At 41.3% G+C, this 15,570-nt stretch overlaps 1 protein-coding gene across 3 annotated transcripts in view; it reads left to right on the forward strand.

The window, feature by feature from the left end:
* The window catches only part of Pip4k2a (phosphatidylinositol-5-phosphate 4-kinase type 2 alpha), a 156,715-nt gene that overhangs the window by 92,443 nt on the left and 48,702 nt on the right, over positions 1 to 15,570 (forward strand). For all 3 annotated transcript variants that reach the window (XM_078023324.1, XM_040276734.2, XM_005325767.4), the window contains exons 2-3: positions 2,364 to 2,461; positions 4,200 to 4,296. In XM_078023324.1, the coding sequence (XP_077879450.1) occupies positions 2,397 to 2,461; positions 4,200 to 4,296 (162 nt within the window). In that variant the 5' untranslated portion in view covers positions 2,364 to 2,396. The remainder of the gene's footprint in view (positions 1 to 2,363; positions 2,462 to 4,199; positions 4,297 to 15,570) is intronic.

Genomic DNA, 15,570 nt, shown 5'->3' on the forward strand with positions numbered 1-15,570 from the left:
GTGGTAGATTTTCTGGTTCATGAATTATTTGTTCACAGATCATTACATCTAGAAGTTTGGAAGTAGATTTGTGTGTTTGGGGCGGGGGGCGGGAGGGCAAAGGAAATTTGAACCTACTGTGAATGAAAGGCAGTCTGGAAGAAAGAGAAAGTAGCCATGAAATAAAGAGCATAACTCATCTCAACCTGCTCCTCAATTACAAAGCTATAGCTACAGCTATCCCAGGACATATTATAATCTGCACAATGAGAGATTAGACTGTATAATCTGAAGTTCTTTGTTAGTTTCAGATCTTCTGTACGTAAACCAAGCTGTAAGTGTAATCATCTTTGATTTGTCTTCTCATTTCCTGTCTTCCTACTGATGAGGACCAAGTATTCCCTAACTCTGGAGGGAGCCTGATTTATAAGAAATGAGACTTCTAGAAATAACTAAAAGTACATATTCCCTGGAGGTAGGTGTGTGAGTGTGTGTGGGGGGGGTGGAAAGGGGCACTAATGATCAAATCCAGGGCCTCAGGCTCTACCAGAGGCTGTATTCCCAGCCCTTTTTAAATTTATTCTGGAAAAAAGTCCTGCTAAATTGCTGAAGATGGACTCAAATTTGGCATCCTCCTGCCTCAGCCCCCAGGGTAGCTGGGATTACAGGCATGCACCACCACATACTGCTTCCCTGGCATTTTTTATTTTTGTTTTTGACCCCAGTCCTAGACAGTGAAGCCAGGCCCTTGTGCATGCTAGGCAAGGGCACCCTCATTGAGCTACCTACATCCCTAGACGCCAGACTTCAATGGCACCTTAGTCATAGCTCACCGTTCCTCTAGCACCACATCAGACTTTGCTCCGTCCGAGAAGCCCTTCACCCTCACCTGTGACAGTGTACTCTGTGCTCTGAGTTCCTGTGGCATTTATTGACAAGACTTTGCTATTTCTTGTAGCTGCCTTGTATTTGACTCTTGTGTTGTGATGTCCTGCCCCATTAGCTATAATGGAAACTCAGTATAGTCAGAGATTGTATTTTATACCAATTTTCCATTTCCAAGTGATTGTCCTGGAACTCCCTTGCTCCTTTATCTTTATATCACACTTAACCAGCAAAAATCCTTAAACCTGAAGGACTCCTGAAGTCAGATTCTGCTGGCCTGCCACTTCTCAAGGTCACTTGCTTCTCTAAAAATCAGCTACCATGCACTGCAAGTCGACTCTCAGCTCTGCCCAGAAGACCAACCCCATTTCTTTCACATTTTGTTATCACTCTTTTAAGTTCCTGTGTTGTCTTTAAGCCTCTGAACCCTTTAACCTTGGCTCAAGAAAGGGTTGAAATTGGCATTAGTCTTCAGGCTTGCTTGACAAACATGATCACAGTCCCTTTGGATGACACTCACTGTGGGAAGGAGAGTGCCTTGGAGACTTGCTTTCTGTGAACCCAGCAATGTGTTAAAAACTGATGTATCAAGGAACTCTTGTTTGTTTATTTGTTTGCTCGTCTTTACTTTGGGGAACTGAGACTCCTTAGAGTACCTTCCATTCTACTGGAGGTCTAGATCTTTAAAGTGGCTTATATTGCTAGCAACAAGGGAGGTGTGTACTTTGAAAACCATGATACAAAAATGATTAATCAAGAAGAAAGGTCAAGTTTTTCACAGTCCTATGTGAGAAGCTGCCCCTGTCACTCACTGGAATTTAAACAGAACTGGATTCTACCCTGCGTACTCTGGAACCACAGCTTTGCTTTTGTTCCAAACTCCTGTCCAGTCCGTCTTCCTCTCATGTAGTCCCAGGCCGGCTGTCTTCCTTGTTCCCTCTGAGAAGGTTCCTCTCTTGGTAACTTATGCCCTACCCCAATATATTTTTTTTAACCTTAGTTCCCTTAAGAATGGTAAAGACCTCCTGAATGTCATTATTATTATTTGAGCTCTCCAAAGTTTAAATCATGTCTATTAATCAATGAATATTTACCTCAAAATTAAAAATCTGTCTCAGAGAACAGAGAGGAGTTGTCTTGGAAATATGATCAAAGGAGCTCTGGGCCAAGGGTCTAGAGGGAACGGAGGAGAGTAGAATGGGGACAAGTAGGGACAGGTGGCCTTGAAGGCTACCCCCACCCCCAGTATTCCCCTTGGTCACTACCAGTGGCCACTAAGGTCCAGCATCAGACAGAGAGATAAAAAGCAGCAGCTAGAGCTGGATGGGAGCCGGGAGATAGTGGATAAAATCTGACCAGAGAGTGAGGAAGAAAGTTTGGAGTAGGAGTAGGGAGGAGGGAGAGCAGGCAACCAGGTTTTCTTCACCAGTATGCATTTAAGTCAAGCCTTTCCCACCAGGATGGTAATAACTGGTGCTATTTATTTTCTATTTTTCTAGATCAATGAACTGAGCCATGTTCAAATCCCTGTCATGTTGATGCCAGATGACTTCAAAGCCTATTCAAAGATAAAGGTGGACAATCACCTTTTTAACAAGTAAGTACAAGTGCGACCTCTCATAGGCCTGCTGGGGCTGCTGTAAGAGTATGATTTTTGTGAATTTCTGTAATCACATAATTTTTTCAATGGGTAGGAGTAAAGTTTTGCTGATGAAGTTAATCCTGTGATAAACATAACCATCTGTCATTTTCAGAGAAGCAACAGCAGGCCCTCTGGGATAATATCCTTTTGCCATATGGCATATTGTTCTCTATGAATATCTTATATGTTAAAAGTGATACTTTCATTACAATTTAAAATTTTGAAGCTGTAAATTGCTTGAATTTTTGAGCAATGATGAACCTCTGCTCTCTTGCACAACACTTTGAAAATGATAATTTTATGAACAGCAATGACTGCATCATAGAACAATAAAGAATTAAGGTATATTCCTATAACACATAATTGAGTGCCATATTGGATATTAAGAATATTCTTCTTCATGGAATGTTATTTTAAGCATCATCAGGGAGCACCTATTAGATCTTAGGTAATCCATTGAGAGTGAGAAATGCAGTGATAATAAGATATTGCCCTGCCCACAAGGGATCACCATCAGACCAGTAGTTGAACACTGACACATGAACAAAATCACTGTAACATAGTGTGCAAAGTACAGTAATAAGGGTGTATCACCAGGCATGGTGGTGCATACCTGTAATCCCAGTCATTTGGGAGGCTGAGGCAGGAAGATCAAGAGATCAAAGCCAGTCAGCAGTTTAGAGAGGCCCTAAACAACTCAGCAAGACCCTGTCTCTAAATAAAATATTAAAAAGGGCTGGGATGTGGCTCAGTGGTTAAGTGCCTCTGGATTCAATCCACGGAACCAAAAAAAAGGCCGGGGGGGGGGGGGTATGTGTGTATGTAATTTATGTATTTGGATCCATGGGAACACAAAGGGGGAAGCAATTCTACATGAAGGAGTAGAAATTTCTCTAAAAAATCCCTCCCACATGTGGATCAATTATGAAATTTCTTTTTCATTTTCTTTTCCTTTTTATTTTCTGTGGTGCTAGGGGATGAAACCTAGGGCCTTACACATACTAGACAAACACTCCATTACTGAACCACATCCCAGACCTTCATGAAATTTCTTAATGGGGTCATTGTTCTCATATGAAACTGACGTGTTCATACTTCCCATAATGTTATGTAAAGGTTAGGTTTTCTAGGAATTTTCTCCGTGGAAATGTAGAATGTGGTATCTATATACAACAGGTTATTTGGGGCCTTAGTAACAGAACAACATGGGGACCACTGTGGGGCTTGCTGGGCTGCCCCTTTCTCGCACTCCTGCTTCTTGTTCTTCACTGTTTCCCTCCACCTGGCCTCTCCACCTCCACCTCTTCTATGGAGAATGGCTATTACGCATGGCCAGGGTTAAGGGGTCACACAGTCCAAATATATTTGAGACAGAAGGTGGTATCTGTTCCCTTCTGCCTCCTAGATATTTTTTAATTTTTTATTTTAGTTGTTGATGGACCTTTATTTTATTTATTTGTATGCAGTGCTGAGGATCAAACCCAGTACCTCACACATGTTAGGCAAGTGCTCTACCACTGAGTCACAATCCAGCCCTGTCTCCTAGATCTTACTGGGTTGTATCTGGTTCTGTGAAATCATCCAGGACAGTGAACTCCAGACACTTCCTTGGTACACAAAGAGCTAAATGGGAGCAGATTCAATGTGGCTAACTCTTCTGACTGAGCTTTATTCCACAATGTGATCATTTCAGAGAAAACATGCCAAGCCACTTCAAGTTCAAGGAATACTGCCCGATGGTTTTCCGTAACTTGCGAGAGAGGTTTGGAATCGATGACCAGGATTTCCAGGTGAGTTGCTTTTGTAACAGTTGCCTCGGCTGGAAAGTGGGTTCCATCGTATCTTTTGCTCTGTAAAACTGGATTTGTATATTTTTATCATTATAAGTGTGTATATAGTACCAGTCTGCATTTTGTATAAGCAGTTTTCAATGTTCTTTCTGAAGTAAAGAGTTCTCAAAGTTAGGGCCCCGTATGCAATTTCTTATAAGAAATGACTCTTCTTTGGAAAGAGACCAAGCTGTGAGCATTTGGTGAACACTCTCATTTCCAGGTGGAAGTTTCTACCTGAGGAGCTGCCTCCTGATTTCTGCGGTCAGGTGTGTCCACAGCTGTGCCAGTGTGTGTGTGTGTGTGTGTGTGTGTGTGTGTGTGTGTGTGTTCGTGCTGAATTCACAGGAATCTCAGAAATTGTTTTCTTGCTGATTTGCTGCTTGTTGAATTGACAAACTCTGACGCTTGCCACAGTGTTTTCATCAAAGGCCACACTTTGCACACTACAATGCTAGATTGTAGAGTGGCCATGGCACTGTTGTCACCACCAGGAACCCACCAGTTCTTGGCACAGTGCTGTGGAACATCTTCCTCTTGCTCTCGGCTCCTCCCACATGTAAATAGGCACTGTTGCTTCACTCCCTGTCTTTGCCTGGTCTTGATTTTAACTTTGAAATACAGCTTAACTTTTTAAATATTTCTTGTTGCATGATCATTTTCCTAAGAAAGGACCTGACATTGGTTAAAGTTTAATATAGTCAACCAGATCCATAAGGATTTCCTTACGAACAGAATTCTAAGTACTGACTTATTTTAAATCTTTTCAGTTACAATAAACACTTTCAAGTGGGGCACAGTAGCACACGCTTGTAATCCCAGTAGCTCGGGAGGCTGAGACAGGAGGATCTCAAGTTCAAAGCCAGCTTCAGCAAAAGTGAGGCCCTAAGCAACTCAATGTGACCCTCTCTCTAAATTTAAAAAAACCAAATAGGGCTTGGGATGTGATGCTCAGTGGTTGAGTGTCCCTGTGTTCAATCCCCAGTATACCCCCCCAACAACAACAACAAAAACCCACTTTCTACTATTTGCCCTAATTTAAAAAATCTTAATTTATATTGATACTCTCAGTGGCTTTACAAGTTGAATATTAGCATGGCTTTCCCTGAATTTTTTATTAAAAAATAGGATCCTTTAGGCAAGTCACACTTAGTACTCTTTCCTAAAGATCTATTCTCCCACTTCCCACCCAGGCTCTTGTTGAGAGCCTTCAAGAATTTCTCCCATGCTTACTCAAAATGAGATGTTGCCATACTTTGAGAAAGTTGTGCTGGCCAGGTTGCCGGTGACATCCCCAGACATCCCCTTATTGTGGATCGGGGTTGTGGTCTCCACAGAAGCCCAGGCTCTGGGCTGAGGGCAAGTGAGGGGAGCACGCAGGATGTGGGTGCTCTGCTCTTAAAACTGCACTGAAGCCAACACTCACGGGGGCTTTGTCAGTAAGACTTAGATGGCACTTACGAACTTGACATTTATTGCTGAAAAAAACAAGTAATTTTTAAAGAATAATTGTTGGAATAGTAAAAGGGTTTCATATGACATAAGAAGGGATAATTCCATATGATTTAAGAACTGTTACTATATTTAAATGGGCCATATGAAAATGAACTAGTCACTTTAAAAGGAATTAATGGCAGATTACATTGACATCTTTAGGAAATCTCCTCTGCCTGACTCCCAACATGAGCGTGTCCCTCCTCTGTCCCCATCTCTTTTAAAAAAATGAAATGGCTGCATTGGCGTTTAACAGAAACTGAGTTTTAAGAGCCCAAGCCCTTCAAAGAGGCCTAAACTGATTACACTGCTTTCTGAATTCTGCCCTGAAGCAGATAAAAAGTTAGTTTTGAAACTCTGAAAATGACCAATTTGGTTGCTGAAATACTAAGATGCTACTATTTCCCCCTAAAAACAAAATGGTATAAGTTGGTATTTAAATAAGTGCAAATTGCTGAGTACAAACTTTGAAGGGAAATGAGGCAAGTGGAGGATGATTCACAAGTAACTAATTGGCAAGTCTGTTAAACTCTTAGCTTAGGAGATCAGTACTGAGGAGAGTGGGTGTGAGTGTGATTGACCATCCCAGCACCCCTCCCTGCCTCAGTTCTGCTCACTGCTTTTGGCATTTAAATTGTGGCTTTTTCTTTGGCAACTGTGTTTCTATGAGAGAGAGAGAGAGAGAAGGAGAGAGAGATAGAGGGGGTGGGGGGGGGAGGAAGGAAGAGTGGGTGTTCAGAGTAGCTTTAGTAAACCTCCCATACACTTTTCTTCTCTCCCCCATCCTGCCTCCCTTTCTCAGTGTCTGTACTTCCCAAGACAGCAGTCCCTGAGTTTCAACTGTAGACAAGATTGTAAATGTGGAGATTAACCCGGTTTGTTGGCTACTGGTTTGGAAAAAGAAAAGAAGGCAGGTCTGATGACATTGGCGTGAAATCACACCTTATAGGCCCTGTGCATTGCAGGGGCAAAGGCTGAAGGAAGGCGTGGACCAAAGGGGCCCATCACATCCGTTGCCTGAGGGTCCACTCATCAGGGCCAGTTCAAGCAGCAGATGTGGGTTGGCACATGAGCACTGAATAGAAGCAGTTTCCTTCCCCCCCCCTCCCGCCCCAGAGCTAAACAGAGCCTCCCACTGCCCACTGGTACTGCTCCTGAGTTCTGGACGCACAACCCTGTGTTCATTTTCTGAAGCACTTGCATTTTTGGACAAGCAACTTAAAATCAATGTAGCATTAAAGAGCTTCATCATCTGATTCAATTTGTTTTCAGACTTTTCCATTAAATCAAAAGGATAAATGGCTGGACTTGTTTGTGTGAATGCCTTTTTGTTGCACCTGAAAAATGTCAGTATTGATTAATAGAAGTCGCTCTGATAAAAGTAGACCATAGTAATCTGCCTACCTAATTGACCTCTATCTGTCATCTTAAACTTCTTAAAAGGAACTGAAAAAACTTTTCTGCTAGCTCAGTAAACATTTGTGTCTTTCCTGTTTTTATTTCTTGATTATCTTTTAAAACAAAAACTTCTTTTCCTTGCTATTGAAGACAAATTCAAACAATAATTCTAGAATATTCATCATTAATAACAGTCCATCTAACGTAGATGTGTAAACCTCTGAATGTGTGTACCTAGTGCTTCCAAATTCAGAACTTTCTCCAAAACAATTAGTACTTTTTAAAAGTAACATGATTGGTTTGTAATATGCTCAGAGTTGAATTATGTTCGTCTCGTCATTTGGCCACTGTGACTCCACATGGCCCTTTTTTCAAAATGAATGCTGCCCTGGCTGCCTCCACTGTTACCATTGCTGCAGTTTTATTTCTACCATGCCACTGCCACCTTGAGACCTGGTCCCTTCCGTCATAATTTCACGCGCAATTATCAGCTCAGTGGGTGTTTATTTGTACCTGGTGCATGCCAGGCTCTGTGCTAGACGTTCCAGGGAATACAGAAGAGTGAAACAGCCACTTTGATGAATTCTATATTAGCTGCTAAAGAGACTTGCAGAAAACCAGGCATTAAAATTTTTTATGTTCTTCAAGAAAATCTATGCCACTCTTTTTAGCCATGCAGGGTTTCAGAGCCTCTTGTAACATTTCCTCTTGGGAAATCAGATGGAGGCTTCAGTTCATTTCTGAGATGCAGAGAGGGTTTGCCCACCATAAACCAAAAAGTTCTGCAGGTCGGAGCCAGCTATTAAACCTAAATACACCACATAATTGAAACTGAGCCCTCTTGTTCATTGTGTTGGATAATATCAGGTTTACTTTTCCCCTACTGCGCCTCCTGAATTAGAATCCCTCATTATTCTCATTTGATGCCTTTTCTTTGTTTTTGTAACCAAGAATTCTAATTTTAAAATGATTAATTTTAAAAGTTAACAGTTTAAACTTTTGAGGTCCTTGTTTCAAGTTTCAAATTCTAAAGCATTAGGCTCTTCAGTGAAAACTAACCTTTGGAGGGGGGATATCTGCTGCTATATCTGGAATATTAAGTCTTATCAAATAAAAAATGTTCTTCAAATGTAGATTTTTCAAATTGACTTTAAACTGCCTGAAGACAGGGACTATGGCTGTTATTTCCTGGCTGCCTTCCCAGTAGTTAGCACAGAGACAGACCCTCAAGAGATTTATGGAAGAAAGGGAGAAGAGGCCAAGGGGCCATAATAGGGGTAACAGAGCTCATACATGTGAAGCAGTTGGATGTTGGTGGAATTGAAGACAAAGCTGGGGGAAAGCCAGACTCACATGGGAACAGGGCTGAAGACCTCAACCCTGTTTTGCAGCCAGCTAACAGCCCTGTGGATTTTGCGCAGGGGAGGAGCCATGACATGAGGTCTGTACTTTCTAGAGATGATTGATTGGTTATGTGTAGAGATACAGATGTTAGGAGACTGTGGCGTATTGCACTGAGTAAGAGGAGGCACACCTGACAGGGCCAGGGCACTTGTCACCGACACCCTAAAGCAGAGAATGGCTTCCCAAGAACTAAGACATGTAAACTGCCAGGTTGGGGAGGAGACTGATGGCTCTCAGGGGCTTAGGACAGGAGCCATTGAGTTGGGGACCTCGCGAGCAGCTGAAGGAGCATTAATGCAGGTCACAGAGGGAAGGAAGATTGAGGGTGAGATAGAGAGGAAGAGGAAGTTGAGTTTTTGACCCCTTGGCTCTGGAAATGACTGTGAGATTTCCCCTTGAGGCTAGTGGTCAGGACAGGGTGAGGAGCAGAAGCCCTGCTATGGGAAGGATGGGCACTGACATGGTCATCGAAGTCCCCAGTGGTCCTGTCTCTTTAAAATCATACCAGCATGCTCACTACCCTGTATGTGCTTGCTCCTTGAACTGTCTATGCTCTTTTATTCCTTTGTCACTGGGTTTGCTCGTTGTTCACATTTGTCCTCTTGGATTAGCTACTCTGTGCCTCCCATTGAGCCCTGGAAGGCAGCTCTGCCCTGAGCAAAGATGCTTCTGGACTAAACCCCACAGGATTACCCTCACTGCCTGTCAACGTCATTAGACTTTTCTGGTGCTTTTTCTCCTCCTCTTTGCAAGCTGAACAAATTACTAACCCCACTACAGATTGCCCCCACCTATGAGCATACACTTCCTATCTGCCTGTATTTCCTGCCCTGAACCTGCTTGGGATTGCACCTCATGCTGTGGACCCAAGACCTGACAGTCAGCCATCCTTCTCACTAGGTGCTCCTATCAAGTTAAATGCATACTTGTTTTTCATGAGCCTTGGGGACCTGTCTCTGGTGTTTTAATCTCCATAGTTAAGTAGCAGTCTGAAATTTTAAAAGGTGATCTCATGGCACTCCATGAAGTTCTTGCAACTCTGCTGCTTTCTCTGTTGAGCATTACCTTTCATTTTTATGTTTTTTTCTTTTCTGATAAGTTGTTTCATTATTGATAAGCACTAGATTGCTCTGTGTCTTGCTCCCCTCTATAATGAAAGCCATTCTACACCTGGGATCACACTCAGGCTTTCTTTGAAATTCCCCCAAGAGCTTAACACAGGGCTTTGAACACAGTGTGCAAAGAATAAATCCTTGATGACGATGTTCAAGTTAGCATGTTGGTCTTTAACTCTCTGACGAGGTCAGAAGACCATCTGTGCTCATTCAGAGATGTCAAATGTAAAACCAGAAAGCAGGCTTCTCTGGGCGGTCACTCCCATCTCCCGGGCTGTGTGATTTGAAGCATGTAATCATAATCCTGAGTTGTCAGCAGGACAGTGATTGGTTTCCAGGTTTCAAGTCCATGAAACAGGTAACATGGTTGGGGAGAAGAACATTTCCTAGGAGTTAGAGGCCCAGTAGAGTCTCAGGTCTTCAGTGACCGTAAACCATTGACCTAGCCCTCAGGGGTCTAGGTTTCCTCATCTGCAAAATGAGGGAGAAAAACACAATGCCGAGTCCCTCCCAGCTAAGCTGTCAGATCGCTGAATCTATTATTAAGTCAAGTGATACATGACTGTCACTTAGGTTCTTGTATACATTGTTGACATATGCTCTTGCTACAATGTGGCTTTACATACTTGAGCATGACAGAATTGATTTTAAGTGGCCTTTCTTTTGAATAACAGTAAGAACTTTTCACATGTGATTTTTAGTTAAATGTACAAACTATCAAAATGGGGGGAAAATCTATATATACAAGACTATGATTAGTTCAAGAAAATTAAATGTGCAGAATGCTTGGTACTAAAAAAAAGTACAGGAGAACGTAACAGTTACTATGTTACAGTTTTATGAGGGGTATAAAAGATTGGCCATAGGAATGAGCTAATTAAATTGACCTTTATATTTCCTCCACCCTTCTGGAGACTCACTCACTAATCCTGGACCTCCCACTGCGGAAATAAACATTTTCCACGCAGACTGCTAGAGGAGAGGGAGTGGACAGCACCATTTATCCTTTTCTTAGGGACAATAAATTTCCAATTATAAATGTAAGAAGGCCATCAAAGAGGAAGCTTCGTATCTCATTATCTTCCTTTATTTCCTGTTGAGGGCCAGCATGGCACCAGAGCTTCAAACACAGCTGTTGAGGTTTGAAGTAGGATGTCATAAGGCCAGATGTTTACATGCCAAGTTGCAGGATAGTCAGGCCAAGATGGATTGAGCGGTCATATTCTCACCTGCCCTGAACCTAGTAAAATTCTGCCCTAGAACTTGAACTTATGTCCAACCATTCGCTTTGTCCTCATCTCCCCCACCTGCTCCCCAGCAAGCCTTGGAGAGTCCTTCAAAGTGGCATTTACTGTCTACTACGGTCACATCTAGGGGCTGAAGTAAGAGCACCCACAGGGTCACCTTGCTTACCCAGAGACAGTGGAGGACTGTAGCTGCACAGTAGGTCACCTGGTCGGGGATGAATGTTTAGGGGCCTTATAAGAAGAATGTCTGGGCCAATCACATACACCTGTATACTGATGACTACTTTGGTATGAAATATCCAGACAGGGGATTGAACCCAGGGCCTCACATATGCAGAAAGTAAATTAACTAGTGGCTTCTAGGTTGGGAGAATGGGAGAGAGAATGGGAGTAACTACAAATGAACATGGGGTTTCTTTTGGGAGAGATTAAGTGTTCTAAAAATGATTGTGGCAGTATTTATATAAGTTTGTGAATGTATTGAGAATGATTGAATCATGTACTGTAAATAGGTGAATGGTATATTATGTGAACTCTTTCTCAGTAAAGCTATTAATGAAGAAGAGTGCTTGAGTTTGAAATTAGTTTATATTCAGTAAGAGACTCCCCCCCATACTGATTCTGGATACTTTTTTAAATATATCTTTATTTTATTTTTTATTTATTTTTATGTGGTGCTGAGGATCGAACCCAGTATCTCATGCATGCAAGGCATGTGCTCTACCACTGAGTTATAGCTCCAGCCCTGGATACCTTTTGATTAAGGCAGATTATGATTGCACCATTTACACTCTGAGCAAGTGAATTTAAGGAATGGACTGAGTAGTCATATAGTTTGTAATATGAAACTATCAAATGTATAGAAGGAAAGGAGTCACTGATGAATAGAGCTTTTTTTTTTGCAGTTTGTTTATTTACACTTATCATCAGCATTTTGGTCCCATAAACAAATAGTAAATCATTATCCATTTCTAAATGTCTGGGAAATGACAGAGGTAACTAATGCTGAATAATTAGAAGAGCAAATAGGAAACTTAGAAACCATTCACTCCAGCTGTCTTACTTCGAAGATAATCAGATGAGAATAAGGGGTGTAGGGGAGGGGGTTGGTGAGGGGCCTGGAGCCCCTGACTTGCTGCTGTGGGACTGTGATCTTTATCCCTCACCTTCTGCTCACCCCCTCCCCCAGCCCCACCTCACTGTTTCCACTCTTTCCCTGTGGTTTGAAAGGGTGCTGGGCAGTGAGGCCAAGGATAGAAGGAAGATCGGATAAACTGGTAATTTTCAGCTTGAAACTTCTTTGTAGAATGTTTTAAATTCCCTTTTTTAAATGTAGGTTATTATTATTGAGAGCCTTAGAAAATAACTTACTACTATCACTTTTTTTTTCATAAGTACATTATTTTCTTTTATCCTGCTATCACTTTTGAACTGATAGGTCCAGAATCCCAGATTTTGAGTTCAAGTAATGTCACTCTGTTACAGAACATACTTCTCTAAGCTGTGTCCATGACAAGGAATTTAATTTTTAATGAGAGTAGATCTTTCCAGATTCTGGGTAGATTTCTTAGGGTGATTTCATCTGGCAGCTGTCTCATAAAGACAGGCAAATGAGGGTAAAGACTTCTGAATGTGAATATTTTACTTTAAAAATGGGAGATTATCTTGAAGATAACCAAATGGTAGGTTTATGCCTTGATTGGATCAGATTTGAATCTGAGGCTTGGTCTTTTAAATCCAGAGATTAAGATGAGAAAGAATTTTTTTCATGTTGCCTTCTGCTTGACCTTCTTTCTTCACGTAGATCTCATCCTAGCTTGTTGATTTCATTTTAACTGCTTTTCCTGGTTCTTTTTTGTTTGTGTTTGTTTCCCAGCTTAGGATTGTGGAAAGTAACCTGGAATTCAGCATTCCTACTGTAAAAAGATTACTTAGGTTATTGCCATTATTTGCCAGTGTAACCCATGCAGTTCTGAGCAAAGAAAGGCAGAGGATGGGATACTGTTCTAAAGATAGAAGCCAGTGGTAGAAGGGGAATGAAAACCTCCACCAATTCTTAGACCATGTGAACTAATTAAAATAGACATGATGAAATGTGCCACATGGTTAGAAATATGAAGAATTCTTAGGGCAGATGTTGTCTCTACAATCGACAAGACTTTTATGAAGTACTGAGCACTAGGCACCCTTCAGCCTGTCTTCACGCTGTATGAATCCTCTGACTCCAAGCCCTGGGCTCAGCAGCAGTTTTTCTGTCCTGAAGCCTTGTTCCACAAACACACATCTGTCTCAGCTCTTGCCTCGAGAGAAGACAGCTCCTACTCCTGTCCCCTTCAGTTACAGTCAAGCAGTAAACATCCCTAGAATCATGATAGCTTGGTACACAGGTTCATAAAAATGTAAGTAAAGGACTCTGGATTACGTTAGCTGTTGTTAATAATATTTTCTGCATACTTTACTTGGCAAAATTGAAAACATAAGGATAGGTTTGGTTTTTTGCCAGCTGACTCACACCCCATATTGGTATTAGAAGGTGTTTGTCACCATGGAAAAACTGGCATCAACTCTCCCATCATGCTGCCCGGCAGACTGTGGGACCTGGATCCTCCACGTGTATCATCCCAATTGATACAGCGAAAAGCTAAAATGATTGAGTCATTCATATTTTATGGGTCTCTGTTTTACTATCTAAGTTAAGTGGTTTGGAATTATTTCTAAGATTGCTTCCAATTCTAATACTCTTTGGTTAGGATATTTAATTACACATGCAAAGACTCTTTGGGGGTGCCGGAAGATCACTCTAGGCTGCTTCCCTCAAGCCTCCCCTTCTTGCTGTCCCACCTTGTCCAAGCATCCTGTACAATGCTGTGACCCATTCTTCCTTGGGACAGAACAGAGCACCCTGAGGAGTTTCATATGCAGTTTCTGCTAGGTAGCAGGCTATTGGGAGGCAGCGCAAGGACCACTTTTAACACACAGACCTCCTTCCTCCCTTTGCTCACTTGCTCCTCCTTGCCGAAGTTGTCCTGAATGCATCTGGACCCAAGGAAGTATTATTTTCATGCAGCTCTAAGAACTAGTGTTGTCTTTTCTGTAACCTTGGCCTGAATGGCCTAAGGTGATGGTGTCCTGTCTTCTCACTGAATTCTTCCAGGGAAACGTGTACTGAATCACCTTCAAGGTCCATGCCCTCCAAGAGAGCAATGAGCTTAGAGTAAATACATTTTTAGAGTTATTAAAGATCTGATATGAGTTCCAATTTAGCCTGCTCTCTCCCTAGGCTTATTATTTTCTATGGGGATCAATGAGGCTAAAGGACATAAGCAAGTGCTGATGAATGGCAGATAGAATGAATGGCAGAGAATGTTCTTTGTTCCTGACCATTATTACTTACTGCACTACCTTTAAAACATAACTTTACCTTATTCCAAAGGCTGCAAAAATTCGATGGTTATGGTGTTTCATAATAGCAAAAGTTTGGTCTTATCTTTGCCAATTGCCTGTTTTGTTACCTCAGAGGAAGCCTTAGGCAGGTATCTCAGACATTGTACTTGATTCCACTGTAAGCCAGATTTTTATCATCAAGTAGAAAACTGCACCTGGCTTCTCCTGCCTCATAGTAATGTTGTGAATAAATATGAAATAATAATGATTTTTCCAGGCTGTAGAGTCATTCCAAGGATTAGGCATTTTATGTAAAATTGCATTATCTCATCTGATATTCTGCTTGTCTATTAGATGATGTTTTTACTAAATTTGATATATTTTTATGTTAATAGTGATATGAAAGGTACATTCTAAATTTTGACAAAATTTCACTGATTACTTGATAACCAGGCGCCTTAAAATTTTTTCCCACATTCTTAAAGTACATATTGTGGGTTGAGACTTCTGAAGAGATTACTAAAAAGAACAAAAGTTGACACAGAATCAGGTACAGCTTATACCCAAAGGGCTTAAGAACAGCATACTACAGGGACACAGCCACATCAATGTTTATAGCAGCACAATTCACATATCTAAATTGTGGAACCAACCTAGATACCCTTCCTGTAGATGAGTGGATAAAGAAAATGTGGTATATAGAGAATGTATATACCACAATAGATATTACTCAGCATTAAAAGACAATAAAATCATAGTATTTTCAGGTAAATGGATGGAGCTGGTAAACATAATGCTAAGTAAAGTAAGCCAAACTCAAAAAAAAAATGCTGAATGTTTTCTCTGATATAAGGATGCTGATTCATATTGGAGATGTAGGGGAAGCATGGGAGGAATAGATGAACTTTAGGCAAAGAGGGTAGTAGGAGGGAGGGGGAATGGGGGTAGGAAAGATGATACAATGAGATGGACATTATTTCCCTAAGTACATGTATGAAAACACGAGTGGTGTGACTCTTCTTTGTGTACAACCAGAGACATGAAAAAATGTGTTCATATGTGTACTATGACTTAAATTGCATTCTGCTGTCACATATAACAAATTAGAATAAATAAAATTTTTAAAAAGGATTAAGACATAGCCAGTATCCTAATGCAAAGTCTGAAATAATTGATTATAACTTTGTCTTTGA

This window comes from Ictidomys tridecemlineatus, chromosome 10 (assembly GCF_052094955.1).
Source record: "Ictidomys tridecemlineatus isolate mIctTri1 chromosome 10, mIctTri1.hap1, whole genome shotgun sequence".
NCBI lineage: Eukaryota > Metazoa > Chordata > Mammalia > Rodentia > Sciuridae > Ictidomys > Ictidomys tridecemlineatus.